At 39.6% G+C, this 23,658-nt stretch overlaps 1 protein-coding gene across 1 annotated transcript; it reads left to right on the plus strand.

The window, feature by feature from the left end:
• Positions 1-1,595: 1,595 nt before the first annotated feature.
• Positions 1,596-3,831, plus strand: LOC113324878. Its single transcript, XM_026573160.1, has 4 exons — positions 1,596-2,436; positions 2,563-2,824; positions 2,936-3,176; positions 3,286-3,831. The coding sequence occupies exons 1-4, from the start codon at positions 1,596-1,598 to the stop codon at positions 3,829-3,831; spliced, it is 1,890 nt and encodes a 629-aa protein (XP_026428945.1).
• The last annotated feature ends 19,827 nt before the right edge of the window (positions 3,832-23,658 follow it).

The raw sequence follows: 23,658 nt of genomic DNA on the forward strand, positions 1-23,658 counted from the left end.
CTTTCCTAATTTCTTGTATAGAAACAATGAAAATATTGTCGTGGAATGTTCAAGGTATGGCTGTCAAAGAAACTAAAGATCATACAGGAGACATTATTTAAATTCATAATCCAGACATCATTTTCTTAGTAGAAACTAAAACCGGGATAGAAAAACAAAAAATTTAACTCAGAAGTTTAATTATCCTAATTCCCACTTTATAAATTCAATTGGCTTGTCTGGTGGTGTAGCTTTATTATGGAAGGATAGGTTTCCTTGTGACATCGTTTGTAGTTAAGATAATATGATACACCTGTTGATTACATCTAATCCTTCTAAACAAGAATGGCTTCTTTCATGTGTTTATGGGTCTACACATTATGCTTTGAAGCAACATCAATAGGAATTTATTAAGTAGCTTAGTGAAAATGTTTTTCAGACTTGGGTGATTATAGGTGATCTCAATATTCACATGTCAAAAGGAGATGCTTCAACTACTATTGGTTCTCAAGATAATTGGGTTGTAACATTTTGAATGATGTCGGTCTAATGGATTTGGGATATGCTGGTAGTCACCATACTTGGTCAAATATAATTAATGGTAAGGGATATAAAAGAGCTAGAATAGATATGGCCCTTCATAATTCAAATTGGATTAGAGATTTTCCAGATTCTAAACTACTACACCTCTCATTCTTAGGATCAGATCAACGACCTATTCTCCTTATTCGTGAGACTGATTCTATTAAACCCAAAAATGTGTGGAAATTTTATAGATGTTAGCTTAGAGATCCAAATTGCTCTGAAATCATTCCAAATTCTTGGGATTCTTCTATAAATGTTCAGAATATATCTCAAAAACTTTGTAATGCTAGGCGCAATCTTTCAAGATGGAATAGGAGTATTTTGGAAAAATTGGATTCCATATTAAATATCTAAGGAACCAGTTGTCCTTTCTTTAACACCAATCCTATAGTGATGCTATCTCTCAGAAGATTCATCTAACTATTCAAAGATTGAATTACTGGAAGAAAGTGGATGCATATTTTTGGCATCAAAAATCAGGAGACCACTGGATTAGATACTCGGATAACAACACAACTTATTTCCATTCTCTAGCAAACAGAAGAAGGTCTAGAAATCATATACCATCTCTAAGAGATGATCAGGGTCAATGGTATCACTCACATAAAGATTTGGAATCTCTTCTAACTAAGCATTTTTCTACCATTGCTCAATATTCTAATCCACAATTTAAAGATGATTATTTTGATATAATTTCCCCAATTATAACTCAGTCTGAAAATGAGTCCTTAGTCTCAACTCCTTCGGAAGAAGAGGTTTTTAATGTTCTTAAAAGTATGCCTAGCTGGAATTCACCGGGTCCGGATGGGTTCCCTGCTGGCTTCTTTCTATCACAATGGTCAATTGTTGGAAAAGATATTGTTAAATTGGTGTAACAATTTTTCATCAGTAAGACGATACCTCAGTGTATCAACCACACAGTTATATGCTTAATACCTAAAACCCTCCATCCTTCGACACCAAATGATTACATACCAATTGGTCTTTGTAAGATAATTTACAAAATAATTTCAAAACTTTTGGTTACAAGAATGAAACCACTGATGGACAAAATAATATCTCCAACACAAGCTGCATATGTCCGTAGGAGGTACATTAATGATAATATAGTTATGGCTCATGAACTGATTCATTCCATGAAGAAGTCAAAGAATAAGCACGGCTTAGTTGCTCTGAAGTTGGATATGTCGAAGGCTTTCGACAGGGTTGAGTGGGCATTTATAGATAAAATGCTTTCTTCTTTTGGTTTTTCTAAAGACTGGCGTACTATTATTTATCAATGTATTTCGATAACCATTGTTTTGATTCGTTTAAATGGTAGTATTTTTCAGTCTTATACTCCTACAAGAGGACTTCGACAAGGGGATCCTTTATCCCCTTATTTATTCATTATCTCCATAGAATATCTTGTTATATCCTTGATGCATGCTGAAGCACGTAATTTGTTGCGTGGTATACAAGTTGTGAAGAATTCGATATCGGCTAATCATCTTCTATTTGCGGATGATTGCATATTGTTCTTCCATGCAGATTATTCAAGTATCAATCAAGTTCAGTCTTGTTTGCAAAATTTCAGTAATATTTCTGGTCAGTTGATAAATTTCTCGAAGTCATCGGCTTTTGTTACAAGTGATTTGTCGGATGATGCTAAGAGGGACATCAAGAATAAATTAAGATTCAAACAACTCAGTTCCTCAGATAAATATTTAGGTTTGCCTATTCTCTTGGGAAAATCAAAAACAAGCTCTTTTAGGCCTATTCAGGACTCATATGAGAATAGATTTCAAGGATGGTGCTCAAAAACTCTCAATCAAGCTGCTAAAACAACTTTAGTCAACTCATTTCTCAATTCCATCCCTAGTCACTATATGAGTAACTTTAGGTTACCCAAAAACATAATTAATAAGTTAGAGTCAGCCCAAAGGAAACTTTGGTGGGGCCATAAATCTAACAAAGGTTTGAATCTGGTTGCATGAGACTCTCTTTGTTCTCCCATAGATGAAGGAAGTTTGGCTTTTAGAAATCTTGAAAAATTCAACATATCTTTGATTACCAAGTTGGCTTGGCGATTATGCACAGAGGAAGACAAACCTTGGACACAAATCATGAAAGCTAAATACTCTCCATATAGTAATTTCCTTCATTTACAAGAGTCTCCTTACAACTCTTCATGGATCTGGAAGGGATTGGAAATGGGGCTTTATTATGTGAGAAAGTTTCATAGGTGGGATGTTAGGGATGGAACTAAATTTTTAGTCTGGTGTGATAAATGGGTAATATGACTTGACTCTCCTCCAATATCAAATGACTCATTTAGATAACCATCTAGAATAGTTTATGTCTCTAATCTAATGTTGGAGCATCCGAGAAGGTGGAATACTCAACTTGTTTTTGATCTTTTCCCAGCTGACGCAGCAAAATTAATACTAAGAATGCATCTAGTTCAAGTTGGTACTGATAAGCTTATTTGGGAACCAAGTAGGACAAGTGAATTCTCTGTAAAAACCACCTATAAGGCATTAACAAATCTTTCAAATGGAGCTCATCAAAGGAGTTTAGATGGTTTAAATGTTAACTGGAGAAAGCTATGGAAATCTAATGCTCATCATAAAGTTAAGTTGTTCATCTGGAAATGCCTTAGGAAAATTATCCCAACTAGAGTTAAAATCAACAGTTATAACAGAAATATAGATACTTAATTTGTGTCCTAGATGCTCACAGGCTGAAGAAACAATCCAACATCTGCTTATTCAATGTGATTACTCCAGATCAGTTTGGCTATTTATGAATGTGAATGTTTCTTTATTGCAAAATCAAGGTACCGATGTTGTTGACTGGATAGCTAGCTGGTTCCAAGCTTCTACTAAACCTTCTAAGGAGGAATGGAATCATTGGATTTTAACTCTTATGATTACAGCTTGGTTTCTCTGGAAGAATAGATGCTTAAAAAAATTTGAAAACAAAAACCAGAATTTGTTTCTTACAGTTCACTCTATTAAAAATATGGTAAATCAATGCTTGTTGGGGAGCTCTATGATTAATCAGAAAGTGCTTCAATCTTGGTCTCCTCCTCCACCTTATGAGTTTAAAATCAACATGGATGCTTCATTTGATTATTCTACTTCTAATTTTGGAATTGGGATGATTACTCGTGATTCAACAGGTCAATGTTGCGCCATCAGGGGGAGATTCTTCAATGGAGGAATAAATCCAGAACAAGCTGAATGTGTATCCATGAAGGAAGCAATATTATGGGCTAGAGAATGAAGCCTACAAAAACTAACTTTAGAAAGTGATAGTTTGAATGTAATTAACTCTATCAAGCAAGCCATTTCCTCAGTTCACTGGATAAACCAAGGAATCATAGATGAAATAAGGCATCTGTTGTCTACTGTTTCTTGCTTTTCTATAAATCATATTAAGAAAACATCTAACAATTATGTTCATGTTATAGCTAAGACGTCTAGGTATGACAGATCCTCTTTTAATTATACTTGTAATATCCCATATATGTTTAGAAAAATCATCAAGGATGAACAATTATCTGTCAACCTAAGATATGAAAATTATTCTAAGTAATGAAAGGTGTTTTGCATAAAAAAAAACTAGAAAGATATATCCTTAAAGAATTCTTCATCAATCCCCAACTCATTGTCATCAACCGGCATTGGAACATAGGGATTATGAGGAAGAGCATCAAATCCTACTGTTTATGATAAAAGCTGTTTCTGCTGGTTTTGGTAAATTTGGGTGTGTGGATGAGAAACGAGCCTAAACCATAAACAAATGCACTGCACGGGAGTACTTTAGATTCGAGAGACCAATCTGTACAATCCTGGCATAAACTAAGAAATGGTCGTTCCAGTCTTGCTTCGGTCACAAAGTGAAGGAGAAGGATTGGTCTTAGGGAAGGAAGCGAAGAAGGTGTTGAGATCAGAATGGTTAATTCTGAAGGTGTGCCTTTTTTATGACTTGTATCAGAATTTGGAACTGGCTTGCGGAATGTAAGATATCAGTTCTTTGGTATTTTTCTGGATACTGTGTTGTTATTCTAACCAAAACTTGTTGTTTGGTGGAAATAGGTGAAACCTATTAATACAAGTCATAATTGAACGCACCCTGGTCTTATAGGAAGTGGAAGTGATTGAGTGATAGAAGAGTGGAGAAATGGGTAACCGCCAGAAACCATGCTTCCACGATGAAGGAAGTGGGTTTGTTTATACCCATTACCTCTTTCCACCAGTAACTGTCCCGTTTCCTGACACTTTCTTATAATGGGCGTATTGCACGCCGCACGCTGTAAACCGCCAGACCAATACCCTTATGAGTATCCCCCAGTTTGTGACATGTTTGATGTCTCGAGTGTTTTCGTGGAAAACGTGTAGCAGCTTGCTACGTGTTGCAAATCAAAGTCAGGAGACTTGCCGCAAGAAAATAGCATGTGATGCTACTAGGCTTGTCTTCGCTGGTCGCCTAAAACTTTCCACAGGCCTATCAATTCGGTGGCGAACTTGGACGGCTGAGATTTCATCTCATGAGGAAGGATATCCATTGATTATGCCACATCATGTTGGCGCCTGATAATGGCACAGTGGCGCCATTGGCACATGCCAATAGTGTAGTGGCGCCTTTAGCGCACACCAGTAGCACTACGGCATGGCTGGCATAGTTCGTGCATGCCAGCGGCACTGTGCCATGGCTGGCATAGTTCGTGCATGCCAGTGGAACGATGGTGCAAGTAGCGCCTGACGTAGCCATGGCCGCTAGATTTTGGCACATTGGTGTTAGACTCAAATGTGGTGACATCAGTTCCAGTGGCCACATCAATCCCAATGCTCTGTGAAACATTATTTGGCTTGGTTGGCGTGGCAACTTTGCCCAAATTAGGGTTTGGCATGCCGAAACCCTAATTAGCGCATATGGCATGCGACATGTGGCCGTGGCGCGGCGTTTTATACAAACGGTGCCAGAGCCATGCCAGAGGAACCATAGCCAGGACACCATGTGGAAACGGCCATAGGAGAAAATATTTCCACGAGTGGCTATGGTGTGGCGCCTTTTTTATGGTTTCCTAAGTCTGCACGGCTTGTGGCATGTTATGGGCCCGAAGTGGCATAGTTTTGTGCCACAACTAGAAATTAGGGTTTCATCCACCGCCACTAGAGCATGGTCGCGCTTCTGGTTAGGATATCCAAATTGAAGTCTGTTGTGGTGCTGGCTACGAACAGAGAGTGGGTTGGCACGTAGGAGTGTTATCCATGGCGCGTTGGCGCGTTTTGGTGTGCTGTTGCGGTAAGTGGCACGTTTGGAATATGCGCTTGGCATGCTCGTTTTGGCATGTTTGGCATGTCGTGAGCATGTTGACGCGGTCTTTGGGAAGCCAACTTTGGCCTGGAGACCACTTTGACGCAGTTCCACCTCTTTTAATGTTGTGTAAGGTTTAGAGCAACCTAATTGGTCGATGGGGAATAGGGCCGGCAAGTATGGGCCCAGCCACAACTCATGGGAGTGTGGAAGGTTTAAAGCGACCTGATTGGTCAACAGGGAATAAGGTCCGGTTTGGGCAATAGGGGGTGTGGCCACTTGCAAGTGGCACCGACTGGCCTATGTCGTGGCCACACCTTCTTTTGTTGATGCTCCTTCTCCGCGACTCCTTTATTCCTTGCTTTCTGGTTTTGGGTAGGAGTTTGCACCTACTAATCCACGGCGGATCGATTGCTTAGTTGCCTAAGCTTAATTTCGACCAACGGGATCTAATATACTGCGCAGGGCGCAAAAACCCTAATTTTTGCAAATTAGTCAGGTTTAAGAATTTTGTGAACTATCACAAAATTGATTGAATTCTATGTGTTGACACAGAATTCTTTATTGCCAGAGAGCAATACCCTTTCTGATTGAGTACTTTATGCAAGGACCTTAACCTTGATACTTGGAAATTTTTGCTACTCTGCTGCCAGCGAACACAAATTCGTCATGCCATACCAATATTAAGGGTTCTTCCGGGGAACATAAGAACAAGAAAAGTACTTAGTAGGCTCCGACATTTGTGAGTAATGCAGCTAGGAGCTTACACACTCATTAGGCTCTATACTAGTGAACAATTCATCTAGGAGCTTGAGTTTCAATATAATATGAAGAGAGACATATGCGCTCATCAGATTTTCATATATTCTCCAAATTCCCTTCGGAATATAGACATATCAATGTCTACTACATCTGATGCCGGGTCAGGTAGATAGACTATTACAAATTTATCCCTGAACTAAAAACCACGATCAACATTAAGTCCCCTACTTAGCTCGTAACAGTGGCATTGTTGCGGGGTAAGCATGAGATGGTGACAAACAAGGGTAAAATCTAAAAGGCAAGACATGGAGAGATTGACAGGAAAATTAGACTAACCTTTGGCAGGAGGCATGAGGAATCTGTGATCCTTGCGTTAGCGGCTTTGCTTAATTCCGTCTTGGCCATAGGGTGCTGGCGTTGGCGCTGCCACTTTGGTCACGGAGTACAAATATTGGCGCTGCGGGTTTGGCTACGGAATGCTAATGATGGGACTGCAACCTTGGCCGCGGAACGGTGATGATGATGCTGAAAATTTAGCTACCGATCGACAGAGATGGTGTTGCTGGATTGACCACGGAACGACAGAGATGGCGCTTGTCTGGCTCGACCACGGAAAAACAGAGATGGCGTCGTGGCTTCGACTGTGGAGCGGTGGATGGCACTGGAACTTTAGCTACTAAATGGAGGAGAGCGCTGACGGCCTTGGTCCGTTGGAACGGTGGAAACGGCACTTGGATGGCTTGACCACAAAATGTGCGGAGATGGCCCTTTGCTGGATAGGTCAAGGAATGGCAGAGAGCGTTGATTGCTTCGGTCCGTTGGAACAGTGGAAGCGACACTTGGATGGCTAGGTCACGGAATAGTGATGATGGAGTTACAACTTTGGCGCTGGCACTTGGACACGGAGCGTTGCAGGTTCAGCGGCTGGCTTGGCCATAGAGCGTTGATCTTGGCATGCTGCTTGCTCGACTATGGAGCGGAGACTTTGGCACACTACTTGTTCGTCTATGGAGCGTGAGTGTGGTGCGCCCATTCATCTATTCCCGTTCATGGAACAAGAATGAATCCTTCTTCTGTTCAAACTCTATAAACTCCATTCGTATGAAAAGGGGTATCGACCCTCTTCTGTTTTTGTTGCTCGTTCAGCTCCGTGCTTTCGTCTGCATCGTCCGGCTCCTCTTCGTCATTTGTTAGCGGTGGTAGAGCGAGAATTAACGGAAACAAAGCTATCTCCAATATCTATAATCAGTAGCAAGGAGAGCCAGGAGAACTCAAGGTAGGTGATCTCTTCCATCTTGCGCATGTAGCCACCCAACTGTACCATCGATCTTCTCCAGAATGTGTAATAAAGTTCTTACTTCCAGGAGAATGAGTATCTAACCTCTCCATTAGATTTAAAAGTTTACCAAACTCCATTGCACTCTTGGGATGGATGGATAAAATATATGCTCGGAAATGATCATGTCATGGCTATTCTTAGAGATTGTGGTTGTGTTGTTGGTCCATCTTTGACTTTAGGTTATTTGGTGCATGGACCTTCTGATTGCAATGATGATATGTCGTGGATGCTTGCATGGTCGAAATCTTCTAGAACCATTGGGTGAAGTAGACTAGATGAGAGTGTTCTGTTGCTGATGTGTTGCTATCAAAGCTTCAAGGACTTCATCCCAAGCGACATCCTTTGAACCATCTTCTGAATCTTCGACTATCGTGCAGAATGGGATGCGATGAGCAGTCTCCAGTTACACTTTTGTCTGGTCATAGATCCGATGGCGTGGCCGGATCTGTGAATATCTCTGCGCCATGCTTTTGGAGTCTTTGATGCACGTGTATGACTTCATGTTGAGAAGTTCCAGCGGCTCTTAAAGCTTCGACAGTGACGATGTTGACATCATAAATAACCTGGTTGAGTGGAGTGAAGGCATCCCATGCTGGAAGTCCCCAGTGTAATTATCCTGAGCTTATTTTTTCGTGGGAGGTGTGCTCCTACTGCTTTTGCTGGTAAGGTGGTGACTGTGTTTAAACTTCTAAACCTGAAGGAGGCTTCAGTCCCCAAGTGTATCCTACTTTGGTTGTATCACCTTGAATCCACGCCTCTGGGATATGATGCGGGGATGCTTGGAACATCACATGTACGAAATATTCCGGATAATGAAGAGGTAGAAGTGAGAGAGTTATGTTATTAATCGTGGATCCCTTTGTATCTTCAAGGAAAATGTTTCAGCTGCGTCTCTGGAGTTATCTCATGAATGCTTGATTTTTTTCGGGGATGGACCGCGATGAGCAGTCCCCAGTCGCACCTCTCTTCGGTTACTGAAGTTGTTTTCTCTGAGTAGGCTTGGGATCCGTCGTGGGCCTCGTAAAGTGTTGCAGGCGCCTTCTAGACGGAGAGGTGATGATATCCTTACGTTACACCTTTGAAGAGTAGATGACCTTGTCGTGGATATGACTTTTGGGTTGACCGTGTCTCCTGAGCTTTGACAGTGAAGGGATTCCGTGTAGAGCCTCAGTCTCCAAGTTTGGTTTACATGTTTCTATCTTGTATGGTCGGTGAGTTGACTATGATAAAGATATCATCTTGCATCTGTAGTGGTGACTCCATTACTTCTTCCATGTAAAACTAAAATATGGAGAAGTATGGATTACCTTTGTAGTGGTTGTTGCTATGGTAAAGCTATGGCTGGTATCAACAAACGAATGTCAACATTTCTTGGCAGCAGAAGAGACTACATTATCGTGGGAACCAAAATAGGTTGGCTGGAATTGCATGGGGGTCCATGGATGCAAAGGGATTGGCTGGATGCGTAGGAAAGTAAACTATCCACGACCACGAGCTTTGGCGAGATGGATCAAAAAGTGGCCACAACTACGAACCTTAGCTGTCTACGGCACGATCCTTGGCAGGGAGGAGTGTGGAGGCTATGGCACGATTCTTGGCAGGGAGGAGTGGCGACTTCTGGAGAGAACGTTGAAGCGGCTTCTGGAGCGAAACGTTAAAGCGAAGCGGCTCCTGGAGCAAAACGTTGAAGCAACCCCTGGAGCGAAACGTTGAAGCGACCCCTGGATCGAAACGTTGAAGCGGAGCGGCTTATGGAGCGAAAAATTGAAGAGGCTCCTTCTGAGTTGTGGCCATGTCCGTCTGAGTTTTGGAAAGAACTTACTGTCTCTCCATTAAATCGATAATGGTAATGGGAAGGTTGGTTTCCTCTGGATCCTCCAGTCTCTCGTCCTGACGAAGAAGTGGTGGCAGCCCTGGTGATGATTGGAGGCGTCATGCTCGAAGAAATATTATGAGTAGTGACAGCTTTGGCTATGGTAATAAGAGGCGTCACGTAAGAGGGGATGCTTCAGGTGCTGCTGGTGTTGGTGGAAGAGGATGTAACGCCATGGGACATGTTGACTGCGCTTGCGGATGGTACACTGGTGTTGGCCATTCTTTTTTTGCTCTCGTCCGATATGGCCACATACTCTATTCGCTTAAGGGTCTCTCCACAAAACTGAATTTTCAGGTTGCAAATCAGAGCTTATTGTGTGACGTAATCCTGGCCGCGAGAAGTCCTCAGTCGTCCTTTATTATCTCTGTAACATCTCTATGTCGATCCGCGACAAGGCGGAGAACCTCCAGTCCCCGGGCGTAATTCCTCTGAATCAATCTTTTCCTGGACAATGCGCTTCAGAGCGTTGCATTCGTTGGTAGGATGATGAATAAACCCGTGATAGTTGCAATATCTTGAATCTAGCATCTCCTGATCAGTTGGTGGGTTCCCTACCAGGGGTAGTTGGACTACTCCCTCTCGTACCCAAATTTCCAATAACTTTGTAACTCTTCTGATAGGCAACGGGAAGCGTGGATATTTTGAGTCTGGCTTATCCCGCATCAGTAGTTATTGTGGCGGAAATTCTTGCAGGCTTTGGCATGAAGATCTCATTGAGGGCGGAACTGATGCTTGAGCGATCATTGATTCATGATCGGACCGTTTACTTCTACCGTATTGCTGAAAGGCAATTTCTCTTGAAGGGTCTGCGTCAGCGATGACGAAACGTGGTGGTTGAGATGGATATTGTTCATTGGCGCAGTGTTCGTTTCCATAAGCGTCTTGGTAGATTTCTCCCTCTTCAGGTGCTTCTCTTTTCAGCAAAGCAATCGTGGTTGCAGACTGTTGGACAACTATTTGAACTTCTGCGAGGGTTTGGAGATAAATGTTTTCCATCAAGGCTTCATAGGCAGGCTCTTTACCTTTGTCTTGCAGATGTGGTGGAGCACTTGGAAAGTCTCCTCCCCCGGTCTTGTGAAATTGTCCTGGCTTTATGTGTTGGCAGAATCCAATTGGACGCTCTTCTGTTGCCCCTTTATGATGTGGCTACGTGCTCCATCAGCATCCTCATTGGTAGAGGAGCAGTATTTAGCCAAATATTTAACATACTTCATATTATTCTTGAAATTGGCGGGATCCTTCGGATAAGCCTTTGCTGATTTTTCCCACAATAGTCTTATTATACTCTTCAGGATACGAAGCGTCTCGTTTTGCCGCCTGATAATATCGACTTGTCTGGCAACCACATCCTCTAGCATTTTTGTCATGTCTTCCATGGTAGTTGGCTTCCAGCTATTCATTACTTCTGCAAGGTTCTAATGACCCGAATACATATGGAAAGAATCTTTGACTGGAATGGGTTTCAATTAACGATTGAATTGGGCCTAAGACCAATTGGGATGGAAATGAAATTGATAGTTGAATTTGATATTGCAACCGAGAGATTAATCTCCCACTGTGGCCGCCAGTTGTTTATGGGTAAAAACTGTTTCTACTGGTTTTGGTAAATTTGGGTGTGTGGATGAGAAACGAGCCTAAACCTTAAACAAATGCACTGCACGGGAGTACTTTAGATTCAAGAGATAAATCAATACAATCCTGGCCTAAACCAAGAAATGGTCGTTCCAGTCTTGCTTCAGTCACAAAGTGAAGGAGAAGGGTTGGTCTTAGGGAGGGAAGCGAAGAAGGTGTTGAGATCATAATGGTTAATTCTGAAGGTTTGGCTTTTTTATGACTTGTATCAGAATTTGGAATTGGCTTACGAAATGTAAGCTATCAGTTCTTTGGCATTTTCTGGATATTGTGTTGTTGTTCTGACCAAAACTTGTTGTTTGGTGGAAATAAGTGAAACCTATTACACAAGTCATAATTGAACGCACGCTGGTCTCGTAGGAAGTGGGAGTGATTAAGTGATGGAAGAGTGGAGTAATGGGTAACTGCCAGAAACCATGCTTCCACGATGAAGGAAGTGGGTTTGTTTACACCCATTACTTCTTTCCACCACTAACTGTCATGTTTCCTGACACTTTCTTATAATGGGCGTATTGCACGCTGCACACTGTAAACCGCCAGACCAATACCCTGATGAGTATCCCTCAGTTTGTGACATGTTTGATGTCTCGAGTATTTTCGTGGAAAACGTGTAACAGCTTGCTACGTGTGGAAAATCAAAGTCAGGAGACTTTCCGCAAGAAAATAGCATGTGATGCTATTAGGCTTGTCTTGGATGGTCGCCTAAAACTTTCCACAGGCCTGTCAATTCAGTGGCGAACTTGGACGGCTGAGATTGCATCTCCTGAGGAAGGATAGCCATTGATTATGGCCACATCCTGTTGGCGCCTGATAATGGCACACTGGCGCCATTGGCACATGCCAATAGTGTAGTGGCGCCTTTAGCGCACACCAGTAGCACTGCGGCATGGCTGGCATAGTTCGTGCATGCCAGTGGCACGATGATGCAAGTACGCCATGGCCGCTAGATTTTGGCACATTGGTGTTAGACTCAAATGTGGTGTGGCAACATCAGTGCCAGTGGCCACATCAATCCCAATGCTCTTTGAAACATTATTTGTCTTGGTTGGCGTAGCAACTTTGCCTAAATTAGGGTTTGGCATGTCGAAACCCTAATTAGCGCATATGGCATGCGGCATGTGGCTGTGGCGCGGCGTTTTATACAAACAGTGCCATATCCATACCATAGGAACCATATCCATGCCACCATGTGGAAACGGCCACATGAGCAAATATTTCCACGAGTGGCTATGGTGTGGCGCCTTTTGTAGGGTTTCCTAAGTCTGCACGGCTTGTGGCATGTTATGGGCCCGAAGTGGCATAGTTTTGTGCCACAACTAGAAATTAGGGTTTCATCCACCGCCACTAGAGCATGGTCGCGCTTCTGGTTAGGATATCCAAATTGAAGTCTGTTGTGGTGCTGGCTACGAACAGAGAGTGGGTTGGCACGTAGGAGTGTTATCCATGGCGCGTTGGCGCGTTTTGGTGTGCTGCTGCGGTAAGTGGCATGTTTGGAATATGCGCTTGGCATGCTTGTTTTGGCATGCCGTGAGCATGTTGGCGCGGTCTTTGCGAAGCCAACTTTGGCCTGGCGACCACTTTGACGCAGTTCCACCTCTTTTAATGTTGTGGCAGGTTTAGAGCAACCTAATTGGTCGATGGGGAATAGGGCCGGCAAGTATGGGCCCATCCACAACTCATGGGAGTGTGGCAGGTTTAAAGCGACCTGATTGGTCAACAGGGAATAAGGTCCGTTTTGGGCAATAGGGGTGTGGCCACTTGCAAGTGGCACTGGCTGTCCTATGTCGTGGCCGCACCTTCTTTTGTTGTTGTTCCTTATCCGCGGCTCTTTATTCCTTGCTTTCTGGTTTTGGGTAGGACTTTGCACCTACTAATCCACGGTGGATCGATTGCTTAGTTTCCTAAGCTTAATTTCGACCAACGGGATCTAATATACTGCGCAGGGCGCAAAAACCCTAATTTTTGCAAATTAGTCAGGTTTATGAATTTTGTGAATTATCACAAAATTGATTGAATTCTATGTGTTGACACGGAATTCTTTATTGAGAGAGCAATACGCTTTCTGATTGAGTACTTTATGCAAGGACCTTAACCTTGATACTTGGAAATTCGTGATACTCTGCTGCGAGTGAACACAAATTCGTCATGCCATACCAATATTAAGGATTCTTCCGGGGAACATAAGAACAAGAAAAGTACTTAGTAGGCTCCGGCATTTATGAGTAATGCAGCTAGGAGCTTATATACTCATTAGGATCTATACTAGTGAACGGTTCATCTAGGAGCTTGAGTTTCAATATAATATGAAGAGAGATATAGGCGCTCATCAGATTTTGATATATTCTCCAAATTCCCTGCGGAATATAGACATATCCATGTCTACTACATCTGATGTCGGGTCAGGTAGAAGTCGTCAATCATCTTAAAACGCCGATTTAGAACCGTCAGATTAGGCAAAACACGTTTGTTTTTGTAAGATATATTGAAATTATTTATTTTTTTAACAATGTATATATATGTATTGGGTTATCAACTTTGCTAAATATGTTGATTTTCCTTTCTTCTCCTATCTTTTCATAGAGAGAAAAAAAAATCATCAAAAGATGATTTATAGTTTTTATTCTCCTAATGAAACTATAATCACCAAAAATTGGTGTTATCGCATATTCTACGAACTATGACCAGCAAGTTGCGTTTCACAAAAAATAAATAACTATTTACGAACAAAACGCCCTAAACCCAATTCTCTTTTGAGAATGATTGTAAAACTGTGTCTCGTGTTATGTGTTTTCCTTAAGGCTTCACGATTATTTATATAGGTCACAAACTTGGCTTCCATGTATATGAGTTATACTGGGAAACCCCAAACATAGCCAAATAGGGAAACCCCTATCTTAGTTAAATCGCCCCTGGAAGATTCTAAACTTTTGTTGAACCTTCCTAAAATATCGACGATATCTAAATATTCTCCACCTTCCCGATGTTTCTGCTAAACTGAGTGGATCTTCAAAACAAGTTCGCCGTGACCTCGAGCACCCCTAGGGCCTCAACAATGAGCAATATTGATCAAGCTGAAACACCTCTCAAACTTGACCTTCGAAACGACCTTTGTAAAAAACATTTGTTGGATTATCTTCAGTATTAACCTTCAATAGAAGAACTACTTCACTGTCAATCACTTCTCGAACTTTATGCTAGCGGACATCAATATGCTTGGTGCGTGCATGGAAAACTTGGTTGCTTGCTATATGAATAGCACTTTGACTATCACAGTTCACAAAAATACTTATTTGTACATTCCCCAAGTGTTCAACTAAACCACAGCCACAATGCTTCTTTAACATCCTCTGTCACAGGCAGCAATATACTCTTCCTCTATATTAGACAAAGTTACAATTGATTGTTAGATAGACCTCCAATTGATAGGTCACCCACTCAATGTAAAACGGTACCCCGAAGTAGAACGACACTTATCTCTATCACCCGCATAATCTGAATCAACATATCCGCAAATTTTTAAAATCTGTTCATTTTCATACACTAAACCATTATCCAAGGTCCCTTGAAGATATCTTTGAATTCCCTTGACCGCCTACCAATATGTGTTCTCCTGGGATCAGCCATATAACGACTAACTAAACCAATTGCGTATGCAATGTCCGACGAACCATAACATACATCAAAAAACCTAGCGCATTAGCATAGGTAATCTTCGACGTAAACTCGTTTTCCTCCGTTGAAGTAGGATATAACTCACTAGATAACTTAACTATATGCGATAATGGAACACCAATAGATTTAAAGTTATGCATTCCAAGTCGAAGAAGAATCTTCTCAGGATAGGATTTATGAGTAAGACATAACTTCCACTTTAATCTATCTCGAGTAATATCCATACCTAAAATCTTCTTAGCCAGACCCAAATCCTTCATCTCAAACTCTAAACTCAATTGTTTCTTCAAAACATCAATTTCTGACTCGCTCTTGCAGCTATGAGCATATAATCCATATAAAGTAAGAAATAAACAAAATTTCCATCAGGAAACTTATTTACGTACACACACTGGTCGTACTCACTACGAGTGTCCTTCTGCTGCAACAAAAACGTATCAAACCTCTTGTACCATTGTCTTGGTGATTTCTTCAAACCATACATTGATTTATGGAGTTGACACACATAATCTTCCTTACCATCAACTTCATACCAATGGGCCGTGACATATAAATGTCTTCCTCCAAATTTTTATGCAATAAACCGGTATTGACATCTAATTGCTCGAGCTTTAAGTCAAATTGCGCCACAAACGCTAAAAGGACTCGGATGGAGGTGTGCTTAACAGCCAGAGAGAAAACTTCATTATAATGCACACCTTCTCTTTGTGCATATCCCTTAGCACTAACCTTGATTTGTATTGTATACCACTAAGTGTTCTGGGTGAGTTATTTCAGCTTCACAGTTTCTTTCCCTTAAATCAAAATTCAATTAAGTAGACCATTCAATTAATTTATTTTATTTGCGTCAAAGAAGTTTTTCAGTTATTGGTAAAGAAAAAAAGTTCGTTTTCATTACATGCATCTATTTATATTGTATAAGAAAAAATCAGAAGTTTCTGATACTTACTTTTCCTCCATATATGTATTTTATACCTATAATTGGTGTTATATTCCTGATTAGTAATCAGGAAGTTTCGATCAACATGATAAAAGACCCTTGAAATTTGGAATCCATCCTTCACAGTATAGACCCACTTGCACCCGATCTTCTTTCAACCCTTAGGAAACTTAACAAGTTCCCTAATTCCATTTTTGTGAAGAGACTTCATCTCCTCATCCATGAATTTTTTTCGTTCAACGGCAAGAGTATTATTTATTGCCTTCTTAAAGGTAAACGGATCATCTCCAGAAACAGATAATGCGTAAGACACCTACTCATCAAAACCATAACAAATTGGTGCACGTCTTTCACGTTGAGAAGCAATGGAAGGAACAATCTCAACTTGTTGCTGAATAGGTTCTGTTAGAGCATAGCTCGGTTGAACCCACCAAGCGTTGGTATGTCAAGTTTGGTTGTCATATTTTAGTGAATCAAAACTCATTTAAATAGTCGCTTGATTATGTACTAGAGTCAACTTCGTATAGGTTAGATTGAAAGTATTAGGATATGAGATATTACAAGTATTTCAAAGACTTGAAGAAGTGAAGAAGTAAGAAGCTACAACGACAACATCATCCTTCCACTTGAGGCTAGTGATATTTGACTTGAACTGTTTCATTCCCTAACGTATCTTTCAAATCGTGCGCATATTGAAAACAAAACTGTGAAGCATGAACACTCTAGTTAGATATAGTATTAAGGAATACAATACGAGGTTTATTGCTTAACCATTAAACTTTTTAGATAAGACATCGACATAATCATTTGAATGCTATTGTGATTATTTATGGGTATGAGGTGAGGATTTCATCCTAGGAAACAATGTTTTACATGTGTTTTAAGGAAGTAAATTCATGAACTTTTTTTGTGAATCAAAAAGAAAATCGCCAGGCGTTATTGGTATTGTTATTCATTGCATATCTTGTGAACAACCAATATGTGTGATTAGTATAACCGCTCATGACTTGTTTATGTTCATGGTAAAACTATTCACAAAGGCTTGACTTATGTATTGGTATGACTTCTATTAGTGAAACTAATCTTAAATAACCACCTGAGATGGTACGATCGAGTTTGTGATTTTGTGTATGACCGACTATGGGTAAAGGGGAAACGATCCTAGTAAGAGTTGCAACACATCACAAAGGGAATCGATCCTTGTATGAGGTGCATCAAGTTTTTAGCAGAAAGGGGAACCGATCCTATGGACATGTGCAACACGTTTTTAGGCAAAGGGGGACCGATGCTATGGACATGTGCAACACGTGCAAGTTAGATACAATATATTTGTGGGAAACCGATCCTAGTACCTAGTCAACCGAATTTTGTAAAGCTAGTGTGACTAAGCACAATACTCACATGGAGGTAGAACCGAAACTTGTTTTGGTAGAACCGTGAAACCCATGATTTGTGATTGAGTGTTCTTGATCAATCACATAGATCTTGAAAGTCATATGAACCAATTCTAAACTTGTTTGGAAGTGTGTCAAATCGGTTTCAAGATTGTAAGTATGAAAGAGGACTTACAAAGTAAGGATGTCGACATACTTTGAACATGTGCAGTAACACTAATCTTTAATTGTTCAAAGTTATTCCTTAATAGCTAAATGAAGAAAATCCCAGGATCAAAAGATAAATAAGTTAAGAATCTTTTATTTAAGGTTTTTAATTTTATTTTAGGAAAATGAGAATTAGTAATGTGCATTTACTAGTTAGAGATTTTCCAAGAGATTTTCGGTCAATATTTTGGACAGAGCATTTCCAGGAATTATGGAAACCGAATTTTGAATGTATTGCATATCTTGAGAATATTTTCGGTTTTGGAAATTCCTTGGTGTCCAAACTTCCTTGTATATAAATACTTGAAGTTTGCATTTCTAGCAAAATAATCCTTCGTGACAGCACACTTCCTCGGTTATGTCGTTGTTGGTGAAGCCGTTCGGAGAGGAGAGTAACCTAATTAGGCTAAATCTCTTACGACCGCTCAGTTTAAAATCTTCTTTGGGATTGAGAAGCTCTATTAGTACCGTTGGTGGGAAACTAGATAATTGCGGTTTATCTCGTGTTTTCAATTGATTTGATTGACTAACAGTGGCGGAACTTTGATTTCACCTAGTTTGTTTATGCTTGAGAATCTTCTCTTTAGATATAAGATTCACTCAAACTAGATCGAAGTTTCGACAGGGATCTTTAGACTGTTTGTAGTTCTAAAGACGATCTTGTGATAATCCATTGTTAACAGACTCCGTTCTGTGTGTGATTGATCACAAGAGATTCAAGTTGTTGTGTGCAGGCATTTATTGAAGATCTAAGAAGATTTGAAGACAAAGAAGATATTGAAGATTTCTGATTTGGGGTTCATAATCTTTGGTGTGCACAATACTTGTTCGGTATAGAGGATCCAACTATAATCGGTTTATCCTTGTGATAGATTAGATTGATTAGTTGTGTAGATCGGCCTCAATACAATTCTTTGTGATTAAAAGTATTGATTGCAAAATCTTAACAATTACTTCGGTAGTTGAGAATAAGATAGATCTAAGAACCTTACGAAGGAGTTTATTGAGATAAACAGAATATCCTTTGTCGAACTCATATCACTTGGTTGGAAATATTTGCTACCAAACAGATTTGTTGTTCCTTTACTGTTTGGAATACGAACCAAAGGAATTGTTCCAAGTACGTGACTTATTCATAATTTGGAGGCGTGCGAATACAGGCCGAACTAAGTGAACTATAGGTTTAGTTGCTTGGTCTCAACTATACGAAGTTGGTTTAATTTTGTATAGCGGCTTAATCCTGAGATTATTCAATTCTGGACAAGGTCCCAGGGTTTTTATGCATTTGCGGTTTCCTCGTTAACAAAATCTTGTTGTTTCATTTACTTTTATTTTCCGAAATTATAATTATTGTTATTATAATTTAAAGTAAATTACAAAAACGTTAATTCATATTTACTTGATAGCAACCCTATTGTGTTTGGTTAAGTCCGAACCTTTTATCAAGTAAACATACTTCGTTTTTGTATTGTCTCGATGTCGTATCCATAGACGATCACACAAAGTGTGAACCGATTTGTTGCATTGTCTCGACTCAGTCCATAGACAATCACTTTCGGAGAAAGGACTTATAGGTAGGAAATTTTTTAGCTTGAGGTATATTTGGGTACCCTCGCATTTTCAGGTTTTTCATTAGAAATTTCAACTCCAACTTTGTCACCTACAACAGTTTCTTTTTTTCTTCTATATTAGATTGATAGACACATTTTTATGTCTGATTTGATCTCAATTCTATATATTGTTAGTGCACATTTTTGCACTTATTATGGTATTTTGTGTATGTGTAGGTGTTTTCGAGAAATAAATATGTGCGGAAAAATTGGAAAGACAGACAACTTCGATGGGAAAGGCTCTGCCCCGGACAATGTGAGCCCATTCTAAAAAGGGAAAAATTAACACTAATTGGTGTAATAGGTTCCTATAGAATCAATTTCGAAATACGAGTGATCCTTTATGTATATGAGAAGCGAGAAAAAATGCGAGCATTGATGCCTGCTGGTGACAGAATTCTCATTGTTAATGATCGTGGACTCGACTGGTGTTCGAAAGTTGTAAATAGTGGCCCAAGGATGTGAAGCTATTACCCGTTGTTTGACTGCTATAATTTCTAACTGTTGAAGGCTCGAAGAACTAAGTGTGCTCGAAAAGTTACTAAAGGCACCCACATAACTGATAAAGGCACCTTCATTTCGATCGGGAACCCCCGGATGTTAAAGGCACCATCGCTATAGATAGGGTCACCCCCATCTTCATCATTCAAATTTTACATTTGGCGGGAAACTGAACCAGTCGCCTGCAATTTTCTGCACGAATTTTGGAAGAGTTTCATGAGGATTTAATCACGGATTTGGATTGGTGATCTCCTGTTAAGACAAAACATGGATGGTAATAGGTTTTAATTCAATAAACAAGGATATTTACACGTGATTTCCATAAACAGGGAAGGTGTAATATTCACGGGACTTTTGGATTTAATTATGGAAGTTACACGTTGTTTTGGAAGACAGAAATATCCTCTTAGGATTTGGTCCCATCCACAGAAGAGTTTGGACAAATTTATAAGACGCGTAAGAGAAAAGAAAGGGAAGAATAAAACCCATAAATTGCAGAGAAGAAAACGGGGGGAATGAGACATTCTTGAGATTTTGTCGACCTAAGGGATATATATAAGGTGCTGAGAGTTTCAGAGATGATCATAAAGAGAGTTTGGGGTAAAGGCAGAGGCGAAGGAACGAAGAATTAGAGCTGCATGAATTGTTGTTGTTTTTGCTGCTGTCTGAAGAGAAAGTGTTGCGAATCAAGTTCAAAGTCTCAAATTCGTTACAGTTCTACAGTATTTACCAAGTTCTCTGTAACAGTCAAACTGCCTGATTTATTAGTTTTCTCTTGTTTTTCACCCTTTTGAGATATGAACACCTATTTTGAGCACGTGAATAATATGAGGAGCTAAACCCCATTTATGAGGCGACGGAGGAAGCTATTTTTCCAATTATTATGTGGTAATTTTTATTTAAATCAATTTTTGCAATTCTTTTATGATTATTTGCATTGAACTTAAATTGATTATATGATTTTGATTAAGTAGTTGTGTTATCTCTTGGTGGTGCATGCTAGCTTAATATGTTTCTGATGTTCCATGCTTGCGATTTACGACTAGTTTTTTCAAAATCTACTTATCTGGGCAATATTTTAGATCAAATTGAATATATGAGTTGCATAGTTATTGTTATGATTGAATCACTGACAATTGGTTAATGGTGGAATCCTTTGTCTCAGTTTTCTCTACAATCTTGAAATCAACTTTAATTTAGTTTGCAATTTTTAGGTTAGAAATTATATTCTGAAAACAAATCTTCACGAGTCTTTGAACCTTTTCATACCATTATAAAAACTACATCAATTGTTGCCGCTGCCGTCGCGGACTTGGTTTTTTAGATATGTTTTTAGGTTTTTAGTTTTTGTTCTATTTTATGTTTTCTTGGGTACTTGTCTTTTGGTTACACGTTTTAGATTTTGGATCGAAAAGAAATCTAAGCCAAAGATTTTGGTGATTAACTAAAGACTTCGCGTCGAAGACAAAGCGAAAAGAACGTAAAAGAAGACAATTTCATTTTTATTTTAAGGGTTTTATTATTATTTATTATTTTCCGAAAATTGTATTAGGGAAGGACGACAGTTAAAATACTGTCTCGACCCCTCAGGTTCGTACACTGACATAGGAGTCGGTGGCCTAAGTCGACTACAACGGATTTGTCGCCCGTCTGGATTAGGAGGTAAGATTCTAAACACCCGTGAATCCCCTCAACTATATATGTTGAGGATCTGAATATAGATTTTTAATTTCTACTAAAGGGCAAGGCCAGTCCATACAAGATAAGGGTTCGGATTTCATAACCGTTCTATTCTTGCCCGTCTTAAGAAAACGTTCCCAACGTGAACCTAAGCCTTAAAATTTTGACTAGAACGAGACCTATAAGGTAACAATCTTAATGGAAAGTCGTTCAAAAGGATTGTATTAGGTATTTTTTTTAGCCTGACTCGAAGTTCAGGATGATTACTATAAGTTGAACGAGCCTCCTTGTAACCCGAGGAAACATTTTTCCAAGGGGTGGGGGTATCAAGGCTCCGCTGAGGTTCTCCTATTTCTATTTGACTTACTTTAATTCAGAACGTTCTAGAGAGGTTTGCTAAAACTATACCTAGTTGCCTTTCGGGAGATTAGAACCGGTCTAGAAACAATCTAAGTGGAGCTATCATGTTTTTTGTTTGCTAGAAATCAGTAGGTTTGATTTGGTTTGGCCGGACTTGTTTTGCGATTGCGTAGAATACCGTTCCAATCTAGGAAAGTCCTCTTGTATGCCAGAACGTTAAAGAGACGCTCTAGGTCGTTTTATTAGTACGAAACCTAGTAGTTATATTTTAGGAAAAAAGGATCTCGAATACCTTAATCTAGAGAGCCCTGCTTTTGTAAAATCCAGTTTTGAACGTCCGTCTCTAGGTAAGAAGAGTATCCCTAGTACTCTGATAGTGCCAGAAATGGCAACCTTAAAAACTTTATCAAATCCTGCTATGACTAATCGTCCATCATATTAGTTGATACTGAAGCCAACTATGAGTTGAAACCTGGGACCATACAGATGCTCCCAGTGTTAGGTGGGAAAAAAACTGAAAACCCATGTTTCTTTATTAGGGATTTTGAGGAAATTTGTAGTACTTTAAGGATTAAAAACCTAGATAATGAGGCATTAAATCTTAAGTTATTTCCATTTTCCCTAAGAGATAAAGCTAAATCTTGGTCATGATTTGCAAGGAATTTCCTAAAAAAATAAAGTAAAAAGTTAACCTCTTCCCCACACTTAAACATTACATTGTCCTCAATGTAATTGAGTCATCCAACGCAAATATTAAGATGGGAAATGCAAAAAGTAGACTAAAATATAAAAATAAAAATACATCTACTGGAATGTACAAAAAGGATCCCCATAAACTAACAACCTGAAAATTTGGGGATCAACCCAAAATACAACATTTAAAAATGACAGCTTCACACTTATGTTATCACGATGTGGAGACACTGAAACTATCAAAAACAGAGACTTACCTCCAAACCAAGTTTTTACAACACAAGGAAGTGTGTAAAGAACATAATATGGGGATATTATTGGGACTGGGAAATTTTCAATTCGCTCATGCACGATATCAGGAATAGGCAAGTCCTTTGGGTACTTACATGCAAAGTAATCCAACAACACTTTAGAAGCACACAATTCTAACCCTAAATTAGGCAACTTTTGGAAGTCTAGGGGTCTAGAAACAACCTCTAAGTTGGGTGAATTATCTTGTGGGATGGATTCATCTATGGAATTAGGCAAATCATCCACACAATCATCCACAGGGTCATCTATATGTTCTTTTTGGAACAGAGAGTCACTACAAGATTCATCATCATCAGCATATAATCTTTGACATTCAAGAACTCTCAATCTTTGTTCCAAACTAGGCGGTGTGTGTTTGTAATACTTCTCATATATCATTAGAGTAGATTCTTCACTTACCTCATGTGGAGCAGAAACTCCATACCGTTGCCTACGTTTATATTCAGCAAGCGTCATCTCAGATGAGGTTTCCTGATAATTTGCATTTCTGCGCTTATATTCTGCCAGTGTCATCTTGGGTGACGTCTCCTCAGAAAAAGGCATCGTCCTCAAAAAGTCCCTGAAAAGAAATACAAAAAGAAACGCATAAAAAGGAAAAAAAATCTAAAATGAAATGAAAATACTGTACAAAAAACATAAACCTAAAAATTAATCTAAAAACAAATCCGCATTGGCGGCGTCAAAATGTTGTCGTGATTTTAGATAGTGGTAAGAAGGTTTGTCGTTCACTCGGAGTTTGTTGAGATTGATTCTAGGCTTAAATATGAAAATACTAAAAATAAGAAAATATATATACAAAATACGTCACAGGA

Source organism: Papaver somniferum, chromosome 11, assembly GCF_003573695.1.
Source record: "Papaver somniferum cultivar HN1 chromosome 11, ASM357369v1, whole genome shotgun sequence".
In the NCBI taxonomy this organism is placed as follows: domain Eukaryota; kingdom Viridiplantae; phylum Streptophyta; class Magnoliopsida; order Ranunculales; family Papaveraceae; genus Papaver; species Papaver somniferum.

Excerpts from the sequence above, each read along its gene's own strand:
- LOC113324878 (XM_026573160.1), top strand. The coding sequence starts at position 1,596 with ATGAAACCACTGATGGACAAAATAATATCTCCAACACAAGCTGCATAT. Across the intron at positions 2,825-2,935 it reads GGAACTAAATTTTTAGTCTG|GTGGAATACTCAACTTGTTT; the intron begins GTGTGATAAATG and ends GCATCCGAGAAG. Across the intron at positions 3,177-3,285 it reads AATCTAATGCTCATCATAAA|GCTGAAGAAACAATCCAACA; the intron begins GTTAAGTTGTTC and ends AGATGCTCACAG.